Source organism: Conger conger, chromosome 11, assembly GCF_963514075.1.
Source record: "Conger conger chromosome 11, fConCon1.1, whole genome shotgun sequence".
NCBI lineage: Eukaryota > Metazoa > Chordata > Actinopteri > Anguilliformes > Congridae > Conger > Conger conger.
The window spans coordinates 28,146,751-28,169,214 of NC_083770.1; the positions used below are offsets into that span (position 1 = coordinate 28,146,751).

At 42.4% G+C, this 22,464-nt stretch overlaps 1 protein-coding gene across 1 annotated transcript; it reads right to left on the bottom strand.

Moving 5' to 3' along the window:
• Positions 1-2,402: 2,402 nt before the first annotated feature.
• On the bottom strand, positions 2,403-15,696 carry ppp2r2aa (protein phosphatase 2, regulatory subunit B, alpha a). The gene is made up of 10 exons (XM_061260184.1): positions 15,450-15,696; positions 13,027-13,104; positions 9,248-9,345; positions 8,958-9,123; positions 7,292-7,404; positions 6,708-6,885; positions 5,960-6,124; positions 5,303-5,472; positions 4,621-4,712; positions 2,403-2,925 (listed from the first exon to the last, which is right to left on the bottom strand). The coding sequence occupies exons 1-10, from the start codon at positions 15,454-15,456 to the stop codon at positions 2,646-2,648; spliced, it is 1,347 nt and encodes a 448-aa protein (XP_061116168.1). The 5' UTR covers positions 15,457-15,696; the 3' UTR covers positions 2,403-2,645.
• Positions 15,697-22,464: the final 6,768 nt, after the last annotated feature.

Sequence of the window (22,464 nt, forward strand, 5' to 3'; positions counted from 1 at the left end):
AATTGCTGTTTTTAATGGAAGGTGAAAATAGGACATACATTCGAGTTCCAACATCCACTTCCAGTGCACGTACAGCCATTTCACAGGTTGCCCAAGAACCAAAATAGGTGGACAAATACAGTAACAGCATAAGCAAGCTGAAAGTGCCGTTTCCATGCTTCAATTTCTTATCAATTGAATTTCAAAGTTATCAGAGGGGTGAATATTAAACCTCTCAATCTCGGTCATGATTTAATAGCCCATTAACACAGTCTGTACTGTAATCCACTATAATGAGAAAATACAAACAGCATCTGGACCGCTCTCAATCCGTTACTGCCAAGACAACAAAAACAAATGACAAATGCATTTTAAGACACGCATACAAAATGTACACTGATAATCCATACCTACTGTGAGGAATTCCATATTTGTTACACGCATTTACAGTACATACTCTCAAACACTACTTAATGCCTGAAATGCTGCCCCTGACATAAGTTAGTGATAATATTTCACACCCAAAGAGGAGCCGGGGAGGGAGATGGATATCCAGTCTTCTGAGATGCTATGTGCCAAAGACAAAGTCCAAGGATTTACTAAGTTTTAAAGCTTCCTAGACAATAAGAACTTAGCAAGCAGTCGGTAAGTAGAATCAATACCTTCAAAAAAAGTAATAACTGTACATCAATGATCATGTCACACTCAGAGCACAATTTGTTTTTTTGGTCTTTGATTCAACAATACGGAAAGACGCTCTTCAGGACAGACGGCAGTTCCAAGTCGTCAACTCAGAAGAGACGCAACAAAACAAAACACTTTTCATTCCTTTGAACTGCACCTAATTTCCTTCTACTCTTCGCAAATATTTGGACAATTACTGTATGCCACCCACTCGCAGTCACTCAGTCTCTCACACAGACATACACACATTACAGTTCACTAACCATTAAGCAACAGCGGTTAATGATGTAAACGAGAAAGAACTCCAGTCATATCAGGCGGCAGAGGCAAAGGATGGGAAGAGCAGCCCGTCAAAGCTTGGGATGACAACCCCTTCTCAATGCAACCGAAATATTGACATCTGCTTGACCCCAAAGCTTCTATAGGCACCAAAAGCACTTACTTTGGGATGACCTGAGAATCTGGCTTAATGATCCACAGGGAGTCACTGAGTCCAGTCCAGTACCAAACCAGGGTAACACTTACTGGGTGGCTTCAGGTCATTTAGGTCGCTGCGATGCATGTCACAAGTCATGGCCTGATGGGTTAAATGCTTAAATATGCAACCTGCTTCTGCAGTACGACCAGTCACCTGGCCTAATACAAAAACTAGCATCACCGTCTTCCTCCCTGCTTTTTGGTAGTGCCATGCTTTTGTCTTTGAAAAAAATCCACCAAAATATAAACAATAAAAAACCTTTTGAACTGAAAAAGATGGAACTGCTGTCACAAAACAGCGGTCACAGACTAGACAGGGTGCTGTGAAGGGCACTGTGGGTAATCCTGTGCCTTATTCATACAAAAATAAACTATAGTGATTATTCTTTTTCCTCCTGTACAAACAATGAAGTGATTTAAAAAACAATGAAAAAAAACAAAATCACTAAAATATTCTAGAGATTTGTACAATTCATAAATATAATCTTTCAAAGCCTTTCGCCTTTTTCCATTTAACCCTCAAAAGAAAAGTACAGCTGAATGAAAAATACACAACCCTGCAAGGAGCAGCAATCCAGTTTCCTTAAGCACACGTACCCTCCACATGCCTGGGGTGCTGATCCACATTAGCATATGCCTCTAGCCAATGCCAAGATGGCAGCCCCAGGGGCCGTGCTGGCACTGTGCCTGGTCTACACGGGAAGTGCTCCTTCAATATGGGACTGGGTGTTACAGACCATGCGCCTATCTTCAGATAACCCGGGACAGCTAAGTCTACACAACACTGCCTCAGAGAGGCTAACATGCCTCTGTTATTACTTAATGGCCAAATTACTAATGTCTCAGCATTGCTACACACCAAACCCTCCCCGCCCACCTCCCCATCAAAGCAGCTCACCAACTAAGTGTAGAGGCTTGTGCGTGTACAGTGCATGGCTGAGGCAGGAACAGAATTGGCAAGCGCTCTCCTCTCGGGAATAGGCCAGAAAGCAATGAGGAACACCTCGCTGACACAAAAAAATGTCCTGAACATCGACTCGGCAAACCAACTTGAAACAAGTGTATGTACATGAAATACAAAAGGCTGCAATGGCACAACATGATGAAATAACATGAGAAAACACGGTGGCTACAATACCCCGTTAAAAGAAACGGGTAAAAAAAAAAGAAAAAGAAAAAAAAAATTTGACAGATGACTGCAATGCTGTTTAAAAAAGAAAAAAGGCTCTCAGTGCGCTCTTTGGGCTGGGACAAGAGATACGGTTTGTGTGTGTGTGTGTGTGTGTGTGTGTGTGTGTGTGTGTGTGTGTGTGTGTGAGAGAGTGTGTGCATGTGAGTGTGTATGTGAGTGACAGGAAAGGGAAGAGGGGTGAGGCGGGCTGGGAGTCAGTGGAGTAGGAGGGTCGAGTGCAATTTAAACTAGAGCTGGTGTCGGTGCATGTGTGGCTGAGGAGAGTGTGAGAGACGGCGGGGAAACGGGTCGGGGACGTTGTCAGAACTGAGGTCTAGTTCAGTTTGTCCTGGAATATGTACAGGTTGTTGGTGGTGGCCACGGCGATGATGTTCTCCTGGGGGTGCCAGGCGGTGTGCAGGATCTTCTTGTTAAAGTCCAGGCTGTCCACGCTGATCTCGTCCTTCTTCCGCTTGCCGCCGGCGCACACCTTGCGGGGCTTGAGCACCGAGCGGGGCTTGCTGCTCTCGCGCGACGCCTCCAGCGTCACGTCCCGCTGCTGGCCCCGGTCGAACATCCGGAAGAAGTTGTTGTAGGAGCCGGTCATCACCACGCTGGAGAAACGGGGGCGGAGAGGAGCGAAGGGTTAGGGTTACAGAACGCCACCGTTATGAACTCTACAGCACCGTGAACTTTCACCTTTAGTTTACAACACGCTATTGGACTGGCAGGTCAATGAGATCAGACCTGAAGGAAAATCTTACAAGAAAGTAATCTTTAAAATTCTGTGTTCTCCTCCACTTCAGAGTCTGGGAGTAATGTACCAATTGGAAGTTGGTTAGCCAGAAAATCGGCATTGGCTCTGCTAACAACCTTTGATCATGAATGCAATCAGTACAAATACAAACACTGAGCTCTTCTGTGTGGAAAGCACCAACTGCTGTGGCATGAAGTCTCTTATTTCATGAAGTTCATGAAGAACTTATTTCACTACTTGATGAAGTCAGGGGATAGATCCCTTATTCCAAACCTGAAATAAAATGTGGTTTGCCCAAACAGTTCAATCTTCAACTTCAATGCATATTATGTGCAGATGGGACGTTTGCGTTGCAGACAGGTTGAAAACACAAATTACACTTAACACATCACCCATCCTTTAATCAGGAGCGCTGTTCTGGATAGTTGTAAAAAAGGCAGCTGTGTCATTAACATAGTAAATACACTGAGGTCACATAAAATGGGAAATAAGCAGGACTATCAATTAATTGTGCAAATAGAGCATATTAAGTTTGTGTGGATGAACTCTGTTCTGTGGTCATGATAGGTGGTCATGATAATCAAGAAGAACACTGATCTCCAGTACACCTCGTTTTCTGAAATCGTCTTTAAGTTGTTACTGCTGTGCACTAATGCCCTTGCTGTTCACCCTCCACATTTTTGGTGGCCTTATTTGGGTACAGTTACAGTTAGACTGGCAACAAAATTCTAGTGACGCAAGCTCCCTTTCATTCGCTCTGTCAGACGCAGATAAGGGCGGGCCACGATAAACCACCAGAGCTCAGTTTTGATAAGTGAAGAGGATTCCAGTATACAAAACTATCTGACGACCACGAAGTAAAAAATATACCACGAGACCAGAGCGGGTAGCCATACCACCCATTAGCATTCTCATATGAAACACCTGAAGCTAAACAGGGTTGGACTCAGTTACTGCACTGAACAGACGCCTACTGGGGAAACCAAGCTGAGACAGAGTTGGCAAGCCAGTATGGTGCACTTTTATAGGACAAAATAAAAACAAATACCATCCAGTACCGGGCACATCACAGGTCACTGCTCCTTATAAAGACAAAGCGTGAGAAACTAAGCCCGGGTCCTGACTCGCTTTGGTCAGCGAAGATCCAGTGGCATTTTTTGAATGCAGAGTCAACCCTGATTTCCTGGTCAAATTCCGCAAAAAGGTATCTCTACATCAGTCTTTGTCACACCCCACAGCTGACCTACTTCTCAATCCCCACCCACTTGGATTCCCTAGCTCTAAGTAAACAAGAAACAAGACCCAGGCCTACGCACAGACGAAGACATATGAAAATGAAAATGAAAAAAATGAGAAATGGAGATTGCCAACAGCAGAAACCTCAGCCGCATTAGCAGTCTCACCACACTGGCGAGCATGTTTGCCAAGGCCACGCTGGAAAGCTCCAGGAATGTGGTGGTGTGGCGAGGGGACACGGTCCTGCCTTTCCAAACGCACTCTCCCGCACTCAGCCCTCTGGCAGAAGGCCGCAGTCCTGACGGCCCGGGCTCACCTGTCGTTCCCGTTCCAGCAGCACTCGAACTTGTCGAAGATGCAGTCGTTCTCGTAGAGCGAGCACAGCTTACTCCTGAGGTACTCATGAACCTGCCCACAGGACCGACACCAAGTCAACTCAACTTCAAAACATGTTTGGTTAGCATACTTTCTTTCCATTTAGTGTTCCACGTTACACTTCCAGACCTTATTTAAAAGGTGCAAGGACTCGTGTATATATATTAAAAAGAAATTAATAATAATAATAAATAAATGATAATAAAAAAACCCTTCCTCCCTTATCACAGCCTATTGGCAAGCAAAACCACCAATCTCAAGGCTATAGACAGAATCTTGAAACAGACATGCAAGACAGAAATGGAAGAAATGCTAAGTTGTTCTAAAAAAAAAAAAAAAAGTCTTGATAAAAGGTAAATGAGATTCCTCACATTCCATTATTAATGCTGTCAATTTAAAATGCTTAATTTCCTAGAACATATTTGAACGAAAGAGATCATACTGAAACTCATAGGACCATAACCAATTAATGTTACCGAAGACAACAGACGTGCACTAGGCTGAAATTATTATTTTTCAGATGGTACTGGAGCATTATTACTCTTTTGATAACTGAGCGCACGTCTTATCTGAGAGCTCCCCCTGGTGGATGACAGCTGTTAATGAAGTCAGTTTAAGCTCACCTGATAGGTCTCCACTGGCCGCGTCTCCATGTTCAGGTCCCAGATCTTGATGGACAGGTAGTCGCGGGTCATCATGTAGCGGCCGTTATGGCTGAACTTGACGTCAGAGATGGAGGAGATGATCTCGGAGAAGAAGGAGCGGTTGCTCGGGTCTTCTGGCTCCTCAAACACTGACCGACGACAAACCCACAATACACTAAATATTCGCCAGTAACATTCCCAATGTCAATTCAAATCAATTAAGATGGGATCACATAAGATCAGATGTTTCAGTGCCAGTGTTGTAAACATTGGAAAACATGCATAGTCGCTCGTTTTACTGTTCTGATTAAGTACGGTAGAACGCCACAAGTTAATAATCATAGAAAACAACAGATTTAGACAGTTCACAATAAAATAAAATGGTCAGTATTGACAATATAATGAACGGAAACTGGCGAGCAAAACCCCTCCATCCTCATTTCTCGTACTCTTTCACATGACTGGCCATTTGCACTTACTGCCCTCTGCTGGACATTTATTACCGCTACAGGTTGGTTGGACAGAATGGTAATACCAGATGCCACTCCTGCCCTCTCTGGGACTAAACTAAAACCCCGCTCCTTCCCCTGCCAGTCGCGGTATTGCCCCCCCTCCCTGCCCCAGGGCGGTACTGACGTTTGGAGTGCTTGTCACACAGTGCAGACGCCCTCATGTCACACAGACGGATGGTGCCCTTGCTGCTGCTGTAGACAAAGGTGTTGCACTGGTTGGGGTGAAACTCTGAGGCTGTGATCACCTCCGTCAGCTCCTCCATGTTGGCAGGTTTGATGTCCACAATGTCTGAGAGCCCGGGAGTTAAGGAAACGCTCAGGCACAGGTCTACAGTCTCTTATGTATATTCGTGAAAGTTCTAGCAAGTGGCCAAAACCGGGATTCCTTTTTGAGGGATGCTACTCACCAACGACACTGCGACTGGCTCTAGTTTAGGCACTTCAGCCACTCATTCAATGAAGGTCAGAGGTAATAAGAACAGCGTACATCACTCTCTCACACGCTTTGTGGAGAAAATGCACTCGCCTTCCCTACTGCACAGACTGCAAAAATGGCGGCAACTGTAAACCAGACTTCTGCGGTCTCAAAGCACTTATGACAAGCCAATGTAGAGTCAGTGGGTGACAAAACTAGCATTTGGTCCATATTGTTTCCACAGTCCATGGTTGGCTGTGGAGAGAACATTAATCCACCTGCTACCCAGAGATCGTGGCATCGGCTCGATAGCTCTGAAAACTGCATGGGCACCAAGAACACACATAACCACCTGCTAGCACATTCTACAGACCATACGTTTCACTGATTAATATCAGAGCAGTCAGTATTACATGAACCTCTGGTGAACATCATGCACGCTCAAAGCGGAGGATACTGAAGCTACGGTCGGTGATCTCCAGGTGCCAGAGGTTGATGCGCAGGTCGTCGGCGGAGAGGTAGGTCTCGTAGTCACTGTTGACTGAGATAGAGTTGATGTGGTAGGTGTGGGCATTGGCAAACACTCGCCGGGGACTGGCTTCCACCATTAGGTCCATGGGCCGGAACACAGGCACCTGGAAGAGTTCAACACAGACAGTGCGATCAGCTCCCCCTTCAGAAGACTTCCAGCAGACTTCCAGCCTCAGCTTCACCTGTAATCTGAGCTACATTCACACAATCGACGCTGGCAGTTTGATAAATGTTCTGGTGCATCTGAGAATAATAAGCCTTTGGTCATAATTTAGTCTCCTCATCACCATTACTCAATGTGACACCGCAAATATTCTCACATAATGACACTACTTAATAGCGTGGATATAAACTAAATGGAAAAACTACAGGCATGCAACCCCCAGCAGTACGGTATAGTCTCTCTTTTCATAAAAAATTGAAAAATGCACTTTATTTCCTCATGTATACCACAGTGGGTCCATTACATGCGCTGATAACACAGGGGTTTGTGGAGGTGTGTGAGCTGACCCGTAGTGTCGTGACTGTGGTGAGGTCCCTGTAGGTTCCATCCTCTTCCTTCAGGTTATAGCCCTCCGGTCTCTTGTCCCGTTCGCTGATCTTCCACAGCTTAATAGTCTTATCTGAGGGAGTAAACATAAGGCAATCCTTGCACAATCAGTCCCCACTGCCCCGATTGAGATGTTCAAAACCAGGGCGCTGTTTCACAAAGCAGTATTTACAGGAGTTAGCTGGCACCCAGTACAACCAGAAAACCCCATGAAACACAAACATGGACTGAAGTAGAAAAGAGCTGTTCCGGGATTTACTCTGCAGATAGTATATAGGCTTCAGAATGCATGATACACTTGAGTAGAAAAGCAAAAGGTGCAAATGCACAAGCCTAGCATAGCTGAATGGCCCATGATCTTATGGTACATGTTGGGAGTAAGGACCTGATCACTAATGCAGGATGGTTCCAGGAGTCTGCTGACAAGCTTAGTCAGCAACAACACGGACGTTTCACCATTACGAGCGTGCATAAACAAAACTGGAGCTATGAATAACACATGGAGCGACTGGGCTGGGATCATGTTACGACGTGCAATTAGACCTGTAGGGTCCTCTCTACAACATCGGCCTAATTAGTCATTCATTGCATCATGCTAGTTCGAATCTTTAACTTTGTGTTGTACCATTAGCATAATGGATAAACTGCCCAATGAGGCATTTCCCCCTCATGTGTTTTCAGAATCTGAAAAAGCATCCTAAATCCTCACCCTCGCCCTGCCTGGAAGTTTCTACGATAAATACACAAGATTAACAAGCTTAGTGCATCAGGACACCAGATCCTGTGTAGCCGGTTTAAATGAGCGATGTCAGTCCCCGCCCTGCTTTTTGATCAGTGTCAAGGGTTAAACTCTGAAAATGGCTGAAGTTCGATTTTCACACTACCAGCTCTGGAACTCAATCTGTCCCTGCTCTAAGCTTGACATGTTATAAATCTTTAACAGAACTTAACTACTATTTTTGTCACCCATTTATATTACAGATTAATACTAATGCAGAAGCTGTCCAAGAGCCTGCATACCAAGACCTACTTAAATAAAGACTGCATTGGTCACAAAAAACATTATGCCAGGCGGTTTTTTAAAAGCATAAAAACACAAAACTACCAGAAGTACAAGAGTGTTTTGAAATGAAGACTCTGTGCAGTCAAAAGAGTGACAATTTAAATTAGAATAATTAAAATACGTGTGCACAGAGATCAAGACTGATACTGTGAAATTAATGCAGTTTTACTCCGTTGGAAATTTAAATTGGGGGGGGGGGGGGGGCAATTTAGATGTTAACCAGCAGCGACACAGATTAGTGGGCTGCCAACACGTAATGCCAGAATAAATCAGAACTTTCATGTTTATAAAATGACATACTTCACATCAAAAATGATTATCTTTATTACATCTTTATCACCCGTCTTGATGAACACATTCAATGCAAGAAAAAGTAACCGATGTATTGAGAAAGATTACAAGATTTGGGTCCCAAAACATCAGTGAGAATAGTGGATAAAGTGGATGTTATTTCATACCCAATAATTTAATTTTCACCAAATGGGTCAAATTTAGTGTGTGACTGGAGTTGGCTGTCGTGCAGGTGAAAGTGAGACAGAAATGGTCTCCATTGCTGTACTGACCATTTGTGGACAACAGGAACTGTGCAGCATTCTTCTGCGGCAGCCAGCGGATTTTATTGATCTTCTCCTCGATCTCCAGGCTCTTCAGGTAGTCAAACTCAGGCTCGTGGCTCTGGAAGGTGCTGTAAACGTTGTATTCGCCCCGGCTCTGTGGCTGACACTTGTTCTGTGGTAAAGAGACAGTGGAACCAGTTTGAGCCAAATCCACATCTGGCATTGGGCTAAGAAGCTACAGTCAGCTCACAATACTCTATATTCAACACTATAATGGCACTAGGCCTCAGGCTCACCTCTAGCTCCTGCTGGAAGATGACGACACGGCCGCCTTTGTCCCCTGTGGCTAGCAGCTCCCCGGAGTGATTGAACTCCACTGTGGAGATGATGTCGGCTGGCACAAAGAAACGCACACAGACACGCGTGTTAAGTGCCGTTCTCTCTGTATGGACAAATGCTCACGGACATATAACGCAGGCAGAATCTTTAATGGCCTGTATGCCCTAATGCAGACAATTCTGTGCCTCTGGGACATAGAGAAATCTCTCCCAATTCTTGAGATCATCCATTCAACATCATTGAAAGAAAGCCACACACAATTTAAGAAATCCCTAGCACAGAAAACACCATGACAGTTTGAAAGCCACAGAGAGCAGTCAGAAATAATGAGCCAAGCAAACCAGAGGTAGCATCCCTTTTCCTTTTAGTATAGAGAACTGACACCAATTCATGGCTTTCCCAGCACTGCCGCGGTGCCTGGCGGTATAAATAGCCTTGAATGTGAAAGTCTGTATGAGATCTCCCTTTGTTATGATGTACACAAGAGAGCCCCCCCCCCCCCCCCACCGCCTCCTCCTCCAACCCCAGCCTGTGGATGCAGGCTGTCTCCGCGCCGGAGGTTTGTGTACGGTTCTGTGTCATACATCAGTGGTATAATGTGGGCTGTGTGAGATGGATGATTCAGCGAGGGTGTGAGGGCTCTGCAGTTGCAGTGTCACTCCCGCTCCCGCTGCTCTCGCCCACGCCTCCCTCGCTCCTGGACCGCCGACAACCCCGCTCCCATCCCTGCCGCAGCAGCGGTGTCGGGTAGCGATGTCCCCGCTTTGGGCCACATGCCACAGAAGAGGATGTTGTTCTTCTCCGCACAAACGGAGCCACAGCGGTCCCCACAGAGGCGTGTCTGTGCGCGCTTCCGCCCTATGGCAAAGGAGCCGTCCTCCGATTGGCTTATTCCCCTCCGGACCGTTCCGCATGTGCAAGTGCTCATTGCCCTACACACAAACGCTTGACGACCTGACCCCATCTGCATTGACTCAACTCCCAAGACATAGATTTGTAGACAAAACACCGCGACACGTAGACATAACGTGAAGGGCGATGTCTTGAGTGGCTCTTGTACCCAGAGGACATTCTGGGCACAAGGGGATGCAAAGACGGCTGCACACAATTGCAACCAAGCCACATGCTGCTGAGAGTACCTCTTATGTAATGCGAGGAATGGATTTACTTATTTGAGGTATCCCTTTACACGCATCAAATTAATAACTATAATTATCAATTACCAATTTGCAGACGTGCCGATATTGTGTTCCAGTCATTCTTTTCAGTTGTTAAGGCCCCCTTCGATTTTTTTCTTTGAAGTTGGATCCTGTACTTGCATGGGTGAATGCAGACCAGGGCTGACTCCTGTTAATGCTCGAAGAATTCTGGATCAAGCATCTCGTTTTTGATTTGCTAGGTCAGCATAAATGATCAAATACAGTTTGTTACATATCTGTATGGCCTGATTTGGGTTTTACTTGTATCAAAGGGGTCACTGAATATCCCTTTGTTTGACAATGAGGTAGTGAAGTCTCTCAAACTTCTTGTCACTGTAGAGAGTACTGGGCTATTGGACAAGCATTTTAGCATTCACAGAAAGCATTCCACATAGCTTTAATTTGGTGCTTTATCAGTTTATAGAACGTGAATGATTAAACCAAGTGCTCTTCATTCAATTATACATTTCTGCTTCACTGCTAGGTAGCACAGATCAGTAGACGCAATTAAAAGATTGAATTAATTGAAAGGAACGCAAGCAAATAATTACTTGTATCACAATATTAATAGTGAAGTTCTGAAACCTTCTCCTATCCTATTCTTTCTCCTGTCCTATACTTTATGGTAAATGGTTGGCATTTATATGGCGCCTTTATCCAAAGCGCTGTACAATTGATGCTTCTCATTCACACATTCATACACACACTTACACACCAACGGCGATTGGCTGCCATGCAAGGCGCCGACCAGCTCGTCAGGAACATTTGGGGGTTAAGTGTCTTGCTCAGGGACACTTCCACACAGCCCAGGCGGGGGATCGAACCGGCAACCCTCTGACTGCCAGACGACTGCTCTTACTGCCTGAGCCATGTCGCTTATCATTTTCTTTCATTCTACCTCTAATACAGATGGAGAATCAAGAAATCATACTGTAAATATATTATATTATGATAGATCTACTTCATGAAAACATAATTTGTGTTTGGTGAGGCAGTGGATTTCATGTGGATGGGCAGCAGTCCAAAGGCATGTCAGTTGTGACAGGTCTGTGAGATGCACTACAGCGCTAACAGCACTGCTTTAAGGCTTTTAAACAATTCACATACAAGATATAGGCCTAGCTATAACTCCAGGAACCAATTATTGTGTCAACAGAGCAGGTTTGTTTAAAATGTTTTTGGGTGAAAAAATATTGCTTACACCCATAAACAAAACAAAGATGCATAGAAAACACCAAAATAAATATTTGATCCATGGGACACATGGTATCCCAGACACATTTGTGAATTCCGAAGTAGAAGATGGATGTCAACCAACATTATAATTCAACACATACGTCTTGGAATTAATCTACATGACATCATTTCCCTGCACAATTTCCCCAGACAGAAGCATGTATTTTACATATCTTTCTTAGTAATTGGACCGCAGAACCACACCTGGCCTTATTCCAGTTAAGTCTAGTTCCCTCCTCACTGCACAACATACTGGTAGTTGGTAGGCCAGTCTTGGAGGGTCTTGCGGTCGATGCCGGTTTTTGTTCAGAAAGAATGATTCTAGCATAACTCAAAATGCCTGCAACACTGATGCCAGTTCACCCTTATCCCTGACCACAGCAACACTTGTACCACAAAGGACACGAGCACCCACCATACTGAGCACTGGACCTTTTCCAGAAGGTTAAGAAAAAAATAAACAGAAAACATTCCTCTCAAATTACTGAAATACCAGCGGCAATTTCCACTTTCACTTCCAACGAAAGCACGTGACAAGCTGAAGACTGCACAGAGAAATAAGATATATTTTTAGGAGGGATCTATTAATCGTTCATACACTAGAAGTTGTCCTCTGTTCAGCAGCCACAGGAGCAGGATGTTTCTGATTTAAATCCATAGCACTATGACCCCAGCTTGTCCTGGCGATGACCCCAGGTTGGGGATTACATGCCAACAGCGAAATCCCTGCCATCCTGCAATGCTGACGGTGCCAATTTCTTGGGGAGCAGAGACGACTGCTTTCCGTTACCTCCACAACCTGCTGTTCCTGCCTGCGTCAGAGCAAAAAGAGAGCACCACACCTGCAGCTGCTCGCACCCCGCTAGAGCTGCGCTTAGCTACATCAGCGCAGGAACGCATGCCAAAAGGGGCACAGAGAACTACACCGTCCACTTCGCTCCAGCTAGAATGCCCTCGCAAGACACCACAGATGGGACGATTGTTATTTACCCACCAAACACTGATGATGGAGACGGTCGATCCCCACCCTTCCTTTACATTGTGATCATCAATGACCTTTCCAGAGCTGAGTCAATCAGCAGTGCATTCTGGGACATGGTTGAACAGAAAGGGGGAGGGGGAGGGAGGGAGAGGGAGGGAGAGAGAGAGAGAGAGAGAGAGAGAGAGAGAGAGAGAGAGAGAGAGAGAGAGAGAGAGAGAGAGAGAGAGAGAGAGAGAGAGAGAGAGAGAGAGAGAGAGAGAGAGAGAGAGAGAGGGGTGAAGTGTTAAAACCCGCCTGCCATGCGGAGGTCAGCTCTTACCTTCGGCCACATCGTCGTCAATGGCCCCTTTCACCTGAGAGAAGCACCACTGCACATCATTGCTCCCACCTCCGGCTCCTGAAACCACAAATATTAGCCTTTCACTTCCAAATCAATCATCCGTATTTAAAAACAGTCCATCACACCACAGCTAAGAACTTGAATCCGAGCTATTCCAGGTAAGCTCATTTAATGTTCCATTCTCGTCACCATTATGGAAATTATTAAATCTTTTCATTAAGTGCACAGTGGTTACTTCAGTTTGAAATCTGAAATAACTTGGTACCCCAAGCGACCAATTTCCTGTCCATTGAGACAGATATGCAAAAACTGTCCATTTTAATTGCCAAGAGTGCAACGTATCATCAAAATTATATAAACAAGTTTAATGGTTGGGCCGGTTCAGAAATGGTTGAAATCCACAAATTCTTTCATGTAATTGCCGTTGAATAGGATCATAACTTCCAGCATGTAAAACAAAAGTCCACATCAGGTGAAAATATGTGTGATGCCAATAAGAACTTATGAAAAGAACAAGTTCCTGCAAGTTAGTGCTCTGCTCAGTGCCATATTGCCCTGGAGCCAATCTAACTAATGCAAATAGTGATCACGGGGGAAGAACAGGGAGTATCATCAACGAGATTCATTTCAGCACCCTTCTAAAAGCCTGTAAGTCAAAGAATAACCTCTATGTAAGCAATACGATTATGGGAGTATGATTCCTAGTCCTTATACAGTTCCTAATAGTTTCATATTTTTAAATCCTTGCAGACCACACCCTGCAATGATTCAACCAACCGGTTGTTTTCATACCGCACAATAAAACAGGTTGGATGAATGAGGTCTTATGAAATCTAAATTAATGCGGTTGGCCTAATTTTAAAGACACGCCTGATACAACATGGGAACTCACAAGAAAAGAGCAGGCATATCAAAGAAACACTTGCATGATTTAGATACTGGGATATACAAGATCATGACAGCGTCTATATGTAAAACTTATGATGCCCCTTTCAAGCTACTCATGTACACCGGCCCTAGACAACACCACAATACAACCTGTAGCTAAAGTTTACGATTTATACGATAAAAGTAGGCTACTATAAATATATATTACTCACTGTGACGGTGAACTGTAACATAAACGACTGGTAAATACATTGTTACAGCGGTCTGGGGAAGGAGGGACATGAAAGCATGAAATTTCAACTCAAATTTGAAGTCAGGCGATTTAGTTATTCGTGTGCAACAATTGAAAAGATCAGAGCGCACCCCGCCTAAAATAGCTACGTTAAGTAGCTAGCGATACACTTAACCAGCAATTGGATTTCATGCGTACATTTGAAAGAAAAGGCCAGGAGAAATATACCACACCGAGAATCTACATAAATAATTATTAATTAAGTGAACATTACATGTGTTGGCTAGGCTATATAACAACATATTATTAATCTCATTCGTTAGCTAGTTAGCTTAGCTAGCCAGCCAGCCAGCCAGCACGCGCTTGCTATGAATAATCGAGGAAGTCTTTCGGAGACCGAATCCGGACTCCATCTCCCCATCTTTTTGTAACATTTAAATAACAAGTCATGCATTTAAACTGCTGCTTAGGCGTGTGGCTTGCTAGCCAACCAACCAACCTCAAGCATTACTGCGTTATTGATTAAAATTAAATTCCTTCTTTAGTGTCAGCTCAATAATGTTACTCCCCACATCAGTGGCAATGCCAGCGAGTAGGTTACCGGTATTTGAAAGCAAGTTGCCCAGCCAACTTAGCAAGTTAGCTTAGCCGTTTTCATACGGGAGTCAACATAGACCAATATGATAATGTTAGCATACATTTCGCTCTTTAATTGAACGTTAGCTAGGTAAGGGTGGAACCTAGCTAGCAAAACCACAAATGCAATACAACAGAACATAGCACATGCACAGCGAGTTAGCTAAGATGCCTGCAAACGATTAAACGTATCGTTGAAATATTGCATTTGATGTCTTAGCGAGCAACATTTGACTACATGGGCGGACAGTGCCGCCTTAACGTTAGCTAACGTTATTCATGAAATCTATATATTATATGAGGTTATCACAGATGTAAAGGACATTAATAACGTTTGCTATAAAGGATAAGATTGCATGGCTAGCTCTGTCGAACTGTCTAGCACGCACTTGCTGTGAGTAGGGCAAGTTACCTTGAGCGGTTAGCTAACGTTTTCTTAGCACATCTCACTCCGATCACACTGGGAATACAACGTGGAAAACCACTAACATTATAGGAAAGCTGGGGGAAACATTGTGTAGATGACTCTGAGACTATGAATTTACCTCACCATCATTTTACTTTGTAGCAAACGGGTGTAAAACTGTATCTAGTTGCACCGGAAAAGACCGGCCACAGTAGCAAGACTTGCCCTTTTTACATTTACCTGCCATGGTGAGAGGGAATCTCTGTCGCGGGTTTGGGCCCTGGTCTTGTCAATTTTGCCGGGCTTGGGTGTGTGCAAGCGGACTCTCGTTTAGGATGGAGGTGGATCGTTAAGCTTAGAAGTACGGGGCTCTGAGCCTGCCTACCTTCTCACTTTTTCTCGCTCGCTTGCTCGCTTACTCTCTCTCACAGTCACTCTCCCTCTCTATTCCAGTGATATTCCCCTCTCCTTACACTTTCAAAATGGCGCAACCTCCTCCCGCACTGACGTCAGGAAGATCGACGTAAACCCGTGGGAAGGAGGAGGGATGTAGCGTACAACGTAACCATTCTTTCAATCGAAGTCCCATTACACTAGACTTTGATTGGCGCCTATCCCAATTTCACTGACTCTAACCCAATCAACACTAAGTGCGCTGAGACTCTATACATACCCCAACTTCTTTCGTCAACAATTGACGCATTTTAAATACGTATTGACCTTATTGCACCACATAGAAGCGCACAAACTTTGTTGTCACGGGCGGGTACTACAACCACATGTGTGACAGCTTACCTTTTTAGATATACAAAATGCCCTACCAACATTTATGCCTCCAAAAGTGCATGCAAACTGATAAATGCTCTAAAATCCAAGAATAGAATATGGTACATTAAACTGACATTAAATATCGATTGTGTATACCTATTCCAACCTTATTTGGACATATTACATGCATCTTTCAGAATATTTATTAAAGCAGTTATCTGAGATTTTTTGTATCATACAGATCTTTTGAAAGTATATTCATTGTATGCTCAGTGATAGAAGTACAAAAGCAACTGATTTCTGAATGCCTTTTTAGATGGCTGAGGAGTTTTACCCTGGCAGATTGGCCTCTGCTTCATTCTTATTGTGCTCATTCCAATTAAGCTGAAGCTCAAGGCCATTCAGTAAGACAAGTTGGCTAAGGACAAAGGTCCTTACTCCACCACAACAGGGCAGGCAGTTAAACAGTAGCGTAGTGATGGCAAATTCTATTCTTATTAGACACATGCTATGTGTCAGTCTGGAAGCTACGTGAAAAGCTCCATGAAAAGAGAAAATGATTGATAATGCAAGTGTTCATCTATATAATTTTGCATATACTGTACTTCAGATGGGTTTGTAAGCATTCAGCAGTAATTGCTGAACATGCATTTGGTAGAAAAATATGTACACAATAGTAATATGTGCATAGAGCCTAATTAAGGTCTATTAGACCAACATGTTGGCTGATATTGTATTACATACAATTTGTTTACTTGAAGGATGGAGGATGAGGTGGAATATCCAGCAAATTGTGGGCAAAAAGGACCACAGCCTTAGCATTTTGAGTTGATGCACCCAACGGACCAGGAAATGAAGGAGGAAGAGAAAAAATGGAGATTGTCTGCATTTGTGGATAGAGATTATTATTTATCTTCTTTTTCAGGTTACAGTTTTGTTATTTTTAAATTAGAGCTGTGGGATTTCTGTAAGTGTTGCTAGCTGGGTAGATTTCCACAATGACTCATGGACTGACTGACTAGCTTCAGTTATTTTACTTGATTAGTTTGAGCAGCCCTGACACTGAATCACAGATCAAGATGAAAAAAGGGGCTTTAAAGGGGTGTGGCTAAAATAAATAAATAAATACTTCAGTCTAGCATTTCAAATAATTAAAAAATATAACATGAACCAGTAAAAACGTTATCCTTGGTAAATGGATTATATAGCGCCTTCATGCTTTACAAATTATTCTTCCCATTCACCCATTCACCAATTTACACACACACACCAATGGCGATTGGCTCCCATGCAAGGCACCAACCAGCTCGTCAGGAGCGTTTGGAGGTTAGGTGTTTTGCTCAAGGACACTTCAACACACCCAGGGTGGGATCGAACCGACAACTCTCTGACTGCCAGATGACTGCTCTTACCGCCTGACCCAATGTTGCTCAAATCCGTGAGTATCTAATAACATATTGGGTTAAACAAACGTGAATATTGAAGCTGAAAGAAGAACTGGTGCACATACATGTTTTGACATTTCTGTGTGTCTATGAAATATTAATTTAATTGTTGTTGTTGTTGTTGTTGTTGTTGTTGTTGCTGTTGCGGTATGTGTGTGTGTATGTGTGTGTGAGAGAGAGCGAGAGAGAGATAAAGAGCAAAAGAGAGCGTAAAGAAAGTGAATGTGTGCGCAGAAGCCAGTTCACCTTCAGCTCTGACCTTTTATTATGAACAAAATGTATGAATCATGTGACTGCAATAACAATATAAGAAACTGACCTTTGCAAAAATTAATTAACTTTACATCAATGGAATCATTTCAGCCTACACATGTAGAACCGTAAATGTTAATATTCAACCTCTTAGGCAAAACACTTTCTGCTAACACAAGGCAGTGATTAAGTACATAATCAGATGATTAAAAGCATAATTATAAAACTGTTGCAGGCAAAAACCATTGACAGCCAAGGCAACATAAAGAGTAAAAAATGTTAATTTCTGCTGAAAATATCTGACATTGTACAGGCACAAATTCTTTTTTCCAAGGGGAATGTGTGTATTTTGACCAAGGTGTGTGTATGTGCATGCCCACAAATTGGTGCATTTGAGAGTATGTCTCCATTTGTGAGTAACACCTCTGTGTCCACATAAGTATACCGGTATGTGTGTTTTAGGTAGTGGCATGGTGGGCGGTGTAATAGTATTTATAGTTTCATTAAGCATATTTTGTGACCCACCTCTTTCTTAATATGTGGCCAAACACATTCAGATATGATATTACACATTTGAATACATGTGAAAACAGCTGCTTGTGCAATGCACATGCAAGGTAAATGTTTAATTATGTGTGAATTGTATTATTATGGGAAGTGTATTATTTACAATAAATCAATATTTCATATGGCATAAAACCATAGCTGGATCACTTCTATATGTCACCTTGGACCTCCCTTACACCACCACCAGATTATTATTTTTTAATCATTTACTTTAACCAGGTGAAATTAATTGAAAATGTGTTTTCTTATGCAAGGGTACCCTAGGAGAAATGCCAGAAAGAACAGTTGAAGTTGGGGCGAATGAGAGAAAGAGAGAACAGGGGTAAAGCCCCTGAAGCAATTTTGGGGTTAATGGCCTTTTTCAAGGGTCCAACAGCAGGGTTCCTTTTCTGTTTGGGGACTGAACTTCATCTCTCCAGATGCAGGTCAGCATCAGCAACTCCCCAGTTTCCAGTTCAACACCCTACTACTAGGTTTGTATGCTGGAGAGACAGAGATGTGATAGTGTGTTCATTTGTATGTCAGAACTCAGAAGGTATGTTTACATGTGGGATGGAGGTGATGGCAAGTTACATATGATGCATATATGAAGTGGCTGTATGTCAACATATGCAATTAATTGTGTCTATGTAGATATGTGCATTGACTTCTGCTGAAATTTATGCGAGTAATTGGACAGGAAGACCATTCTACAACCCCAGTAATACAATTCAGTGGTGGGAAAATGTCAAATTCTTTCCCAGGGCCTAGAATTAACTACTGGTACCCAATTCGTATTTGTGATATGACATTGACAAATAATTTAATTACAAGAGAACACATTTTCTCTTTAGTGGATGACATTGCTTTATCTCAATAACAGTACAATTTTATGTTTTATACCATATTACATCTTGTTTTCACAAATGTAAAAAAATCAGCATTGGCAAAATTATGTTGACTTTTAATATTAATTTTCCTCTTCATGAGCAACAAACATTATTGCACATGTGCCGATACTCAGCCTGAATGGAGCTGACAGATGGGATTAGGAACTACAGAAATCAATAATTAAGGGCAACAGATGGTAGTAGGGAAATATTTTTTTCTTGTGAATACATCCATATGTTTGAATGGCAAGTAAATAAGACAAAACTAACCAAGTATTTTTATGCATAACAAAATGATGTTTTCATGTTTTCCAAACAGGAAATATATAGTTTGTGGAATTGGCTGACCTCTAGTGGAAAGATATGGAAGAATATATGAAGTTCACTAATTTCATGAGTGGCTGAGGGTCCTAAGTTAATAAAGTGAACAAGTGATCCCTGGTCTCTCATCCCATTTCATTGCAGGTCTCTATTTCATTCCATTCTGCTTGTGAGCTCCCAGCCGCTGGTGGGAGGTGAATATGCTTGTCGTTCAGCAAAGTGGTTGATGCAATCAGAGAAAGTCACTGGTTTTAACTTTACCTATAAAACCTAAACAAACATATGCTTTACAATTTCTTTTTTCTTTTTTCTTAAAAATGTAATATTCCTATATATATACAGACCGTCTCTGCAGATGTTTGTGTAATTGTCTAAGTAGCTATTCTCCTTGACCTTCTATGTTAGGTTTCAGGTATAGTATTATAGAGATTTTATTAAGGTATTGGTGCAAGCAGGAGTAAGCCAGTAAGACTCAGAAGACTCTTGCTAATATAAAAATTAGTTTAATAACACTATGATGCTCTCATTAGACAGGAGGATATAAATTGTCGTAAATCGGCAATCATTAAAGGTATCGTAAAAAAATCATTAAAGGTCACAAAGGTTCTTTTTTATGAGAAAGAAAGAGTGAACAAGCGGGAGGTGTGAGAGAGTGTTTTAATAAGAGATCATAACTCCCTTAAGAGTGAACAATAGCACATAGAGTGAGGGCAGAGATGGCACAGGGTCAGAAATGACACATTCACGCAAGGCACTTTAAAACTAACCACAATGTTGAGAGATAAATAAACTATGCATGCAATTTTCAATCCAACCACGAGATGGGGATGTAGTACTGTAGCATGATCTTGCAGTGCTCCCTGTGCTTGCTGGTGAAGTGCAGAATTGACACAGGGAAACAGATGTCTGCATCCCTGCTTTCCCTTAGTAAATAAAAACGGAACTCTTGTGCCAACATGGATGCCTGCCAGTGCGTATCCATATGTCATACGATCTTCAATATAAACTCAGCATGCTTTCACCTGATTAAAATATAAATCATAATATATATGTTGGCCGTGGATTCAATTTCATCAAGGTTGATCTAGAAGGAGTCAGTAGGGAAACATAAATGAAGAAATCGGGATATAAGTGTCTCAAAGGCAGTCACAGCGAGGCAGATAGGAAAAACCTGATGAACAGATTACTGTAGTGATGCAACGATGGATAGATAAATCTAGATAACACTCTCTCTTCTCTATTTCTCTCTCATACACACACATGGATGTGAGCATTCACACGCATACACACAAGGCTTAGTAATTGTTATTTAATCTGCAGCAGATGGCCAAGATATGCAACAGAAAAAGAGGATTATTGGTATTTAGATTAATACTATTTTGTAGGTAAATTAGCATTCAGTATTATGAAAAGATTACCATAAAGTTTGAATCGAGTTAACAGTTAACATTAGGTAGATGAGAGAGAGCGAGTGAGAGAGATAGAGAGAGAGAGAGAGAGAGAGACATGGGGGGAGGTGAAGGATCAGGTTTTCAGATTGTTAGGTTTCAAAACACAGGAGCTGATTTCAGCTGCATCCATTTCCCACAGAAGTGCGATGCTCTTTGACAGTAATAGACGGTGTAGAGCACTGTAGCACGGTCAGTACAGAAACAATTATTTGTTTGCTTTCAGTAGAAATACTCTCAAGTCAACTGTGTGGCCTCTGATGCTAAGCCAAGATTCACTGGAGAAAGAGGCTGATGCTTCTGAACTCCAAGGGCTGAGAGACACAATCTGGAGCTACAGTTCCAGATCGGATGTGTCTGTGGGACAATGCAGAACATTGCCCAGAACTGCTCACATAAACCCCACTGGTGAATTCAGTATGAGAAGTGTCTTGAACGTGAAGTCGTGTCATGAAGTATACAGAAATATGAGGATAAAAGGCAAAATTGTCCAATGCACAGTAATTCCACCTAAAAATATTCATTACTTTCCCAATTAGATTATTATGATAATTCAAGCAATTTCATTTTGGCTCTCTGGAAATATTAGCCATGACCCAAACTGACCTTTCATCACGGCAAGTGTTCATTAGGCATCTGCCAGGAATGCTCTGGGAAATAAAATCTCCATCTCACAATCGTAACTAATTCACTGTTTGATTTTCTATTGTTATTTCTCATGGCCTGAACGACTTTCAGAATCTCTGAAGAAATGAAGAGCTGGCTTTGATCCCTTCAACAAAGCCGATCCAGCATTCAACCAGCATTTTCAAGGAAATCTGGAATGTTCTGGAATGTTCTGGTCTTACTGGTGAATAATAAAACCATACCCCAGCAATGGAGGGGAGATGAGTCAGTTGGCAGCCTTGCAAGTCCATTTCACATCTGATTTATTCTCAAATGAAATCTCGACTTCACCATTCCCCTTACTGTTATTTACATTCTTTAACACTTTCTTTTAAAAGTAATTATACTGCTTAGTTATAAATATGTTGTTTTAGGTGAATAAAAGTTAAAAATCACTTAAATAGAGTACAGTTTATTTTATTTATGCTGATCAGGAGGTGTTTCTATTCAACCATTTTTAGATCAAAAGGCATTTCATTGACCTACAACCCTGAGGCCAAAAAGGCCAGATCATGTTGAGAAAGTTTAATATCCTGCAACCTTTGACCCTTGACCTTTATCCAAATACTCTATAAATATTAAAAAAGGTTAATGCATCATGTTCCTCTGGAGGCTGAATTGTTGATCTTGCTAAAGGATAACACCTCTATTGCATCCATTGTTACACTCTTTATTGCTGAGTTCATAGATGCTTGTAACACTTGAAAAACTACCATTCATTTTGCAGATACGTACAGTCCATATTGTAAGTGTGGATGCTGAAAACAATATATTGTAGAGAACATGTGACCACAATAAAGCAATTTCAATCTGATTACGGTGTTGATGAAACTAAAAACCCACCAAATCAACCTTTTCATCAGTATGAAATGATTGTCACTGATGTGGTTGCTAGCTCTTTTCTTAAATTTGATGCACT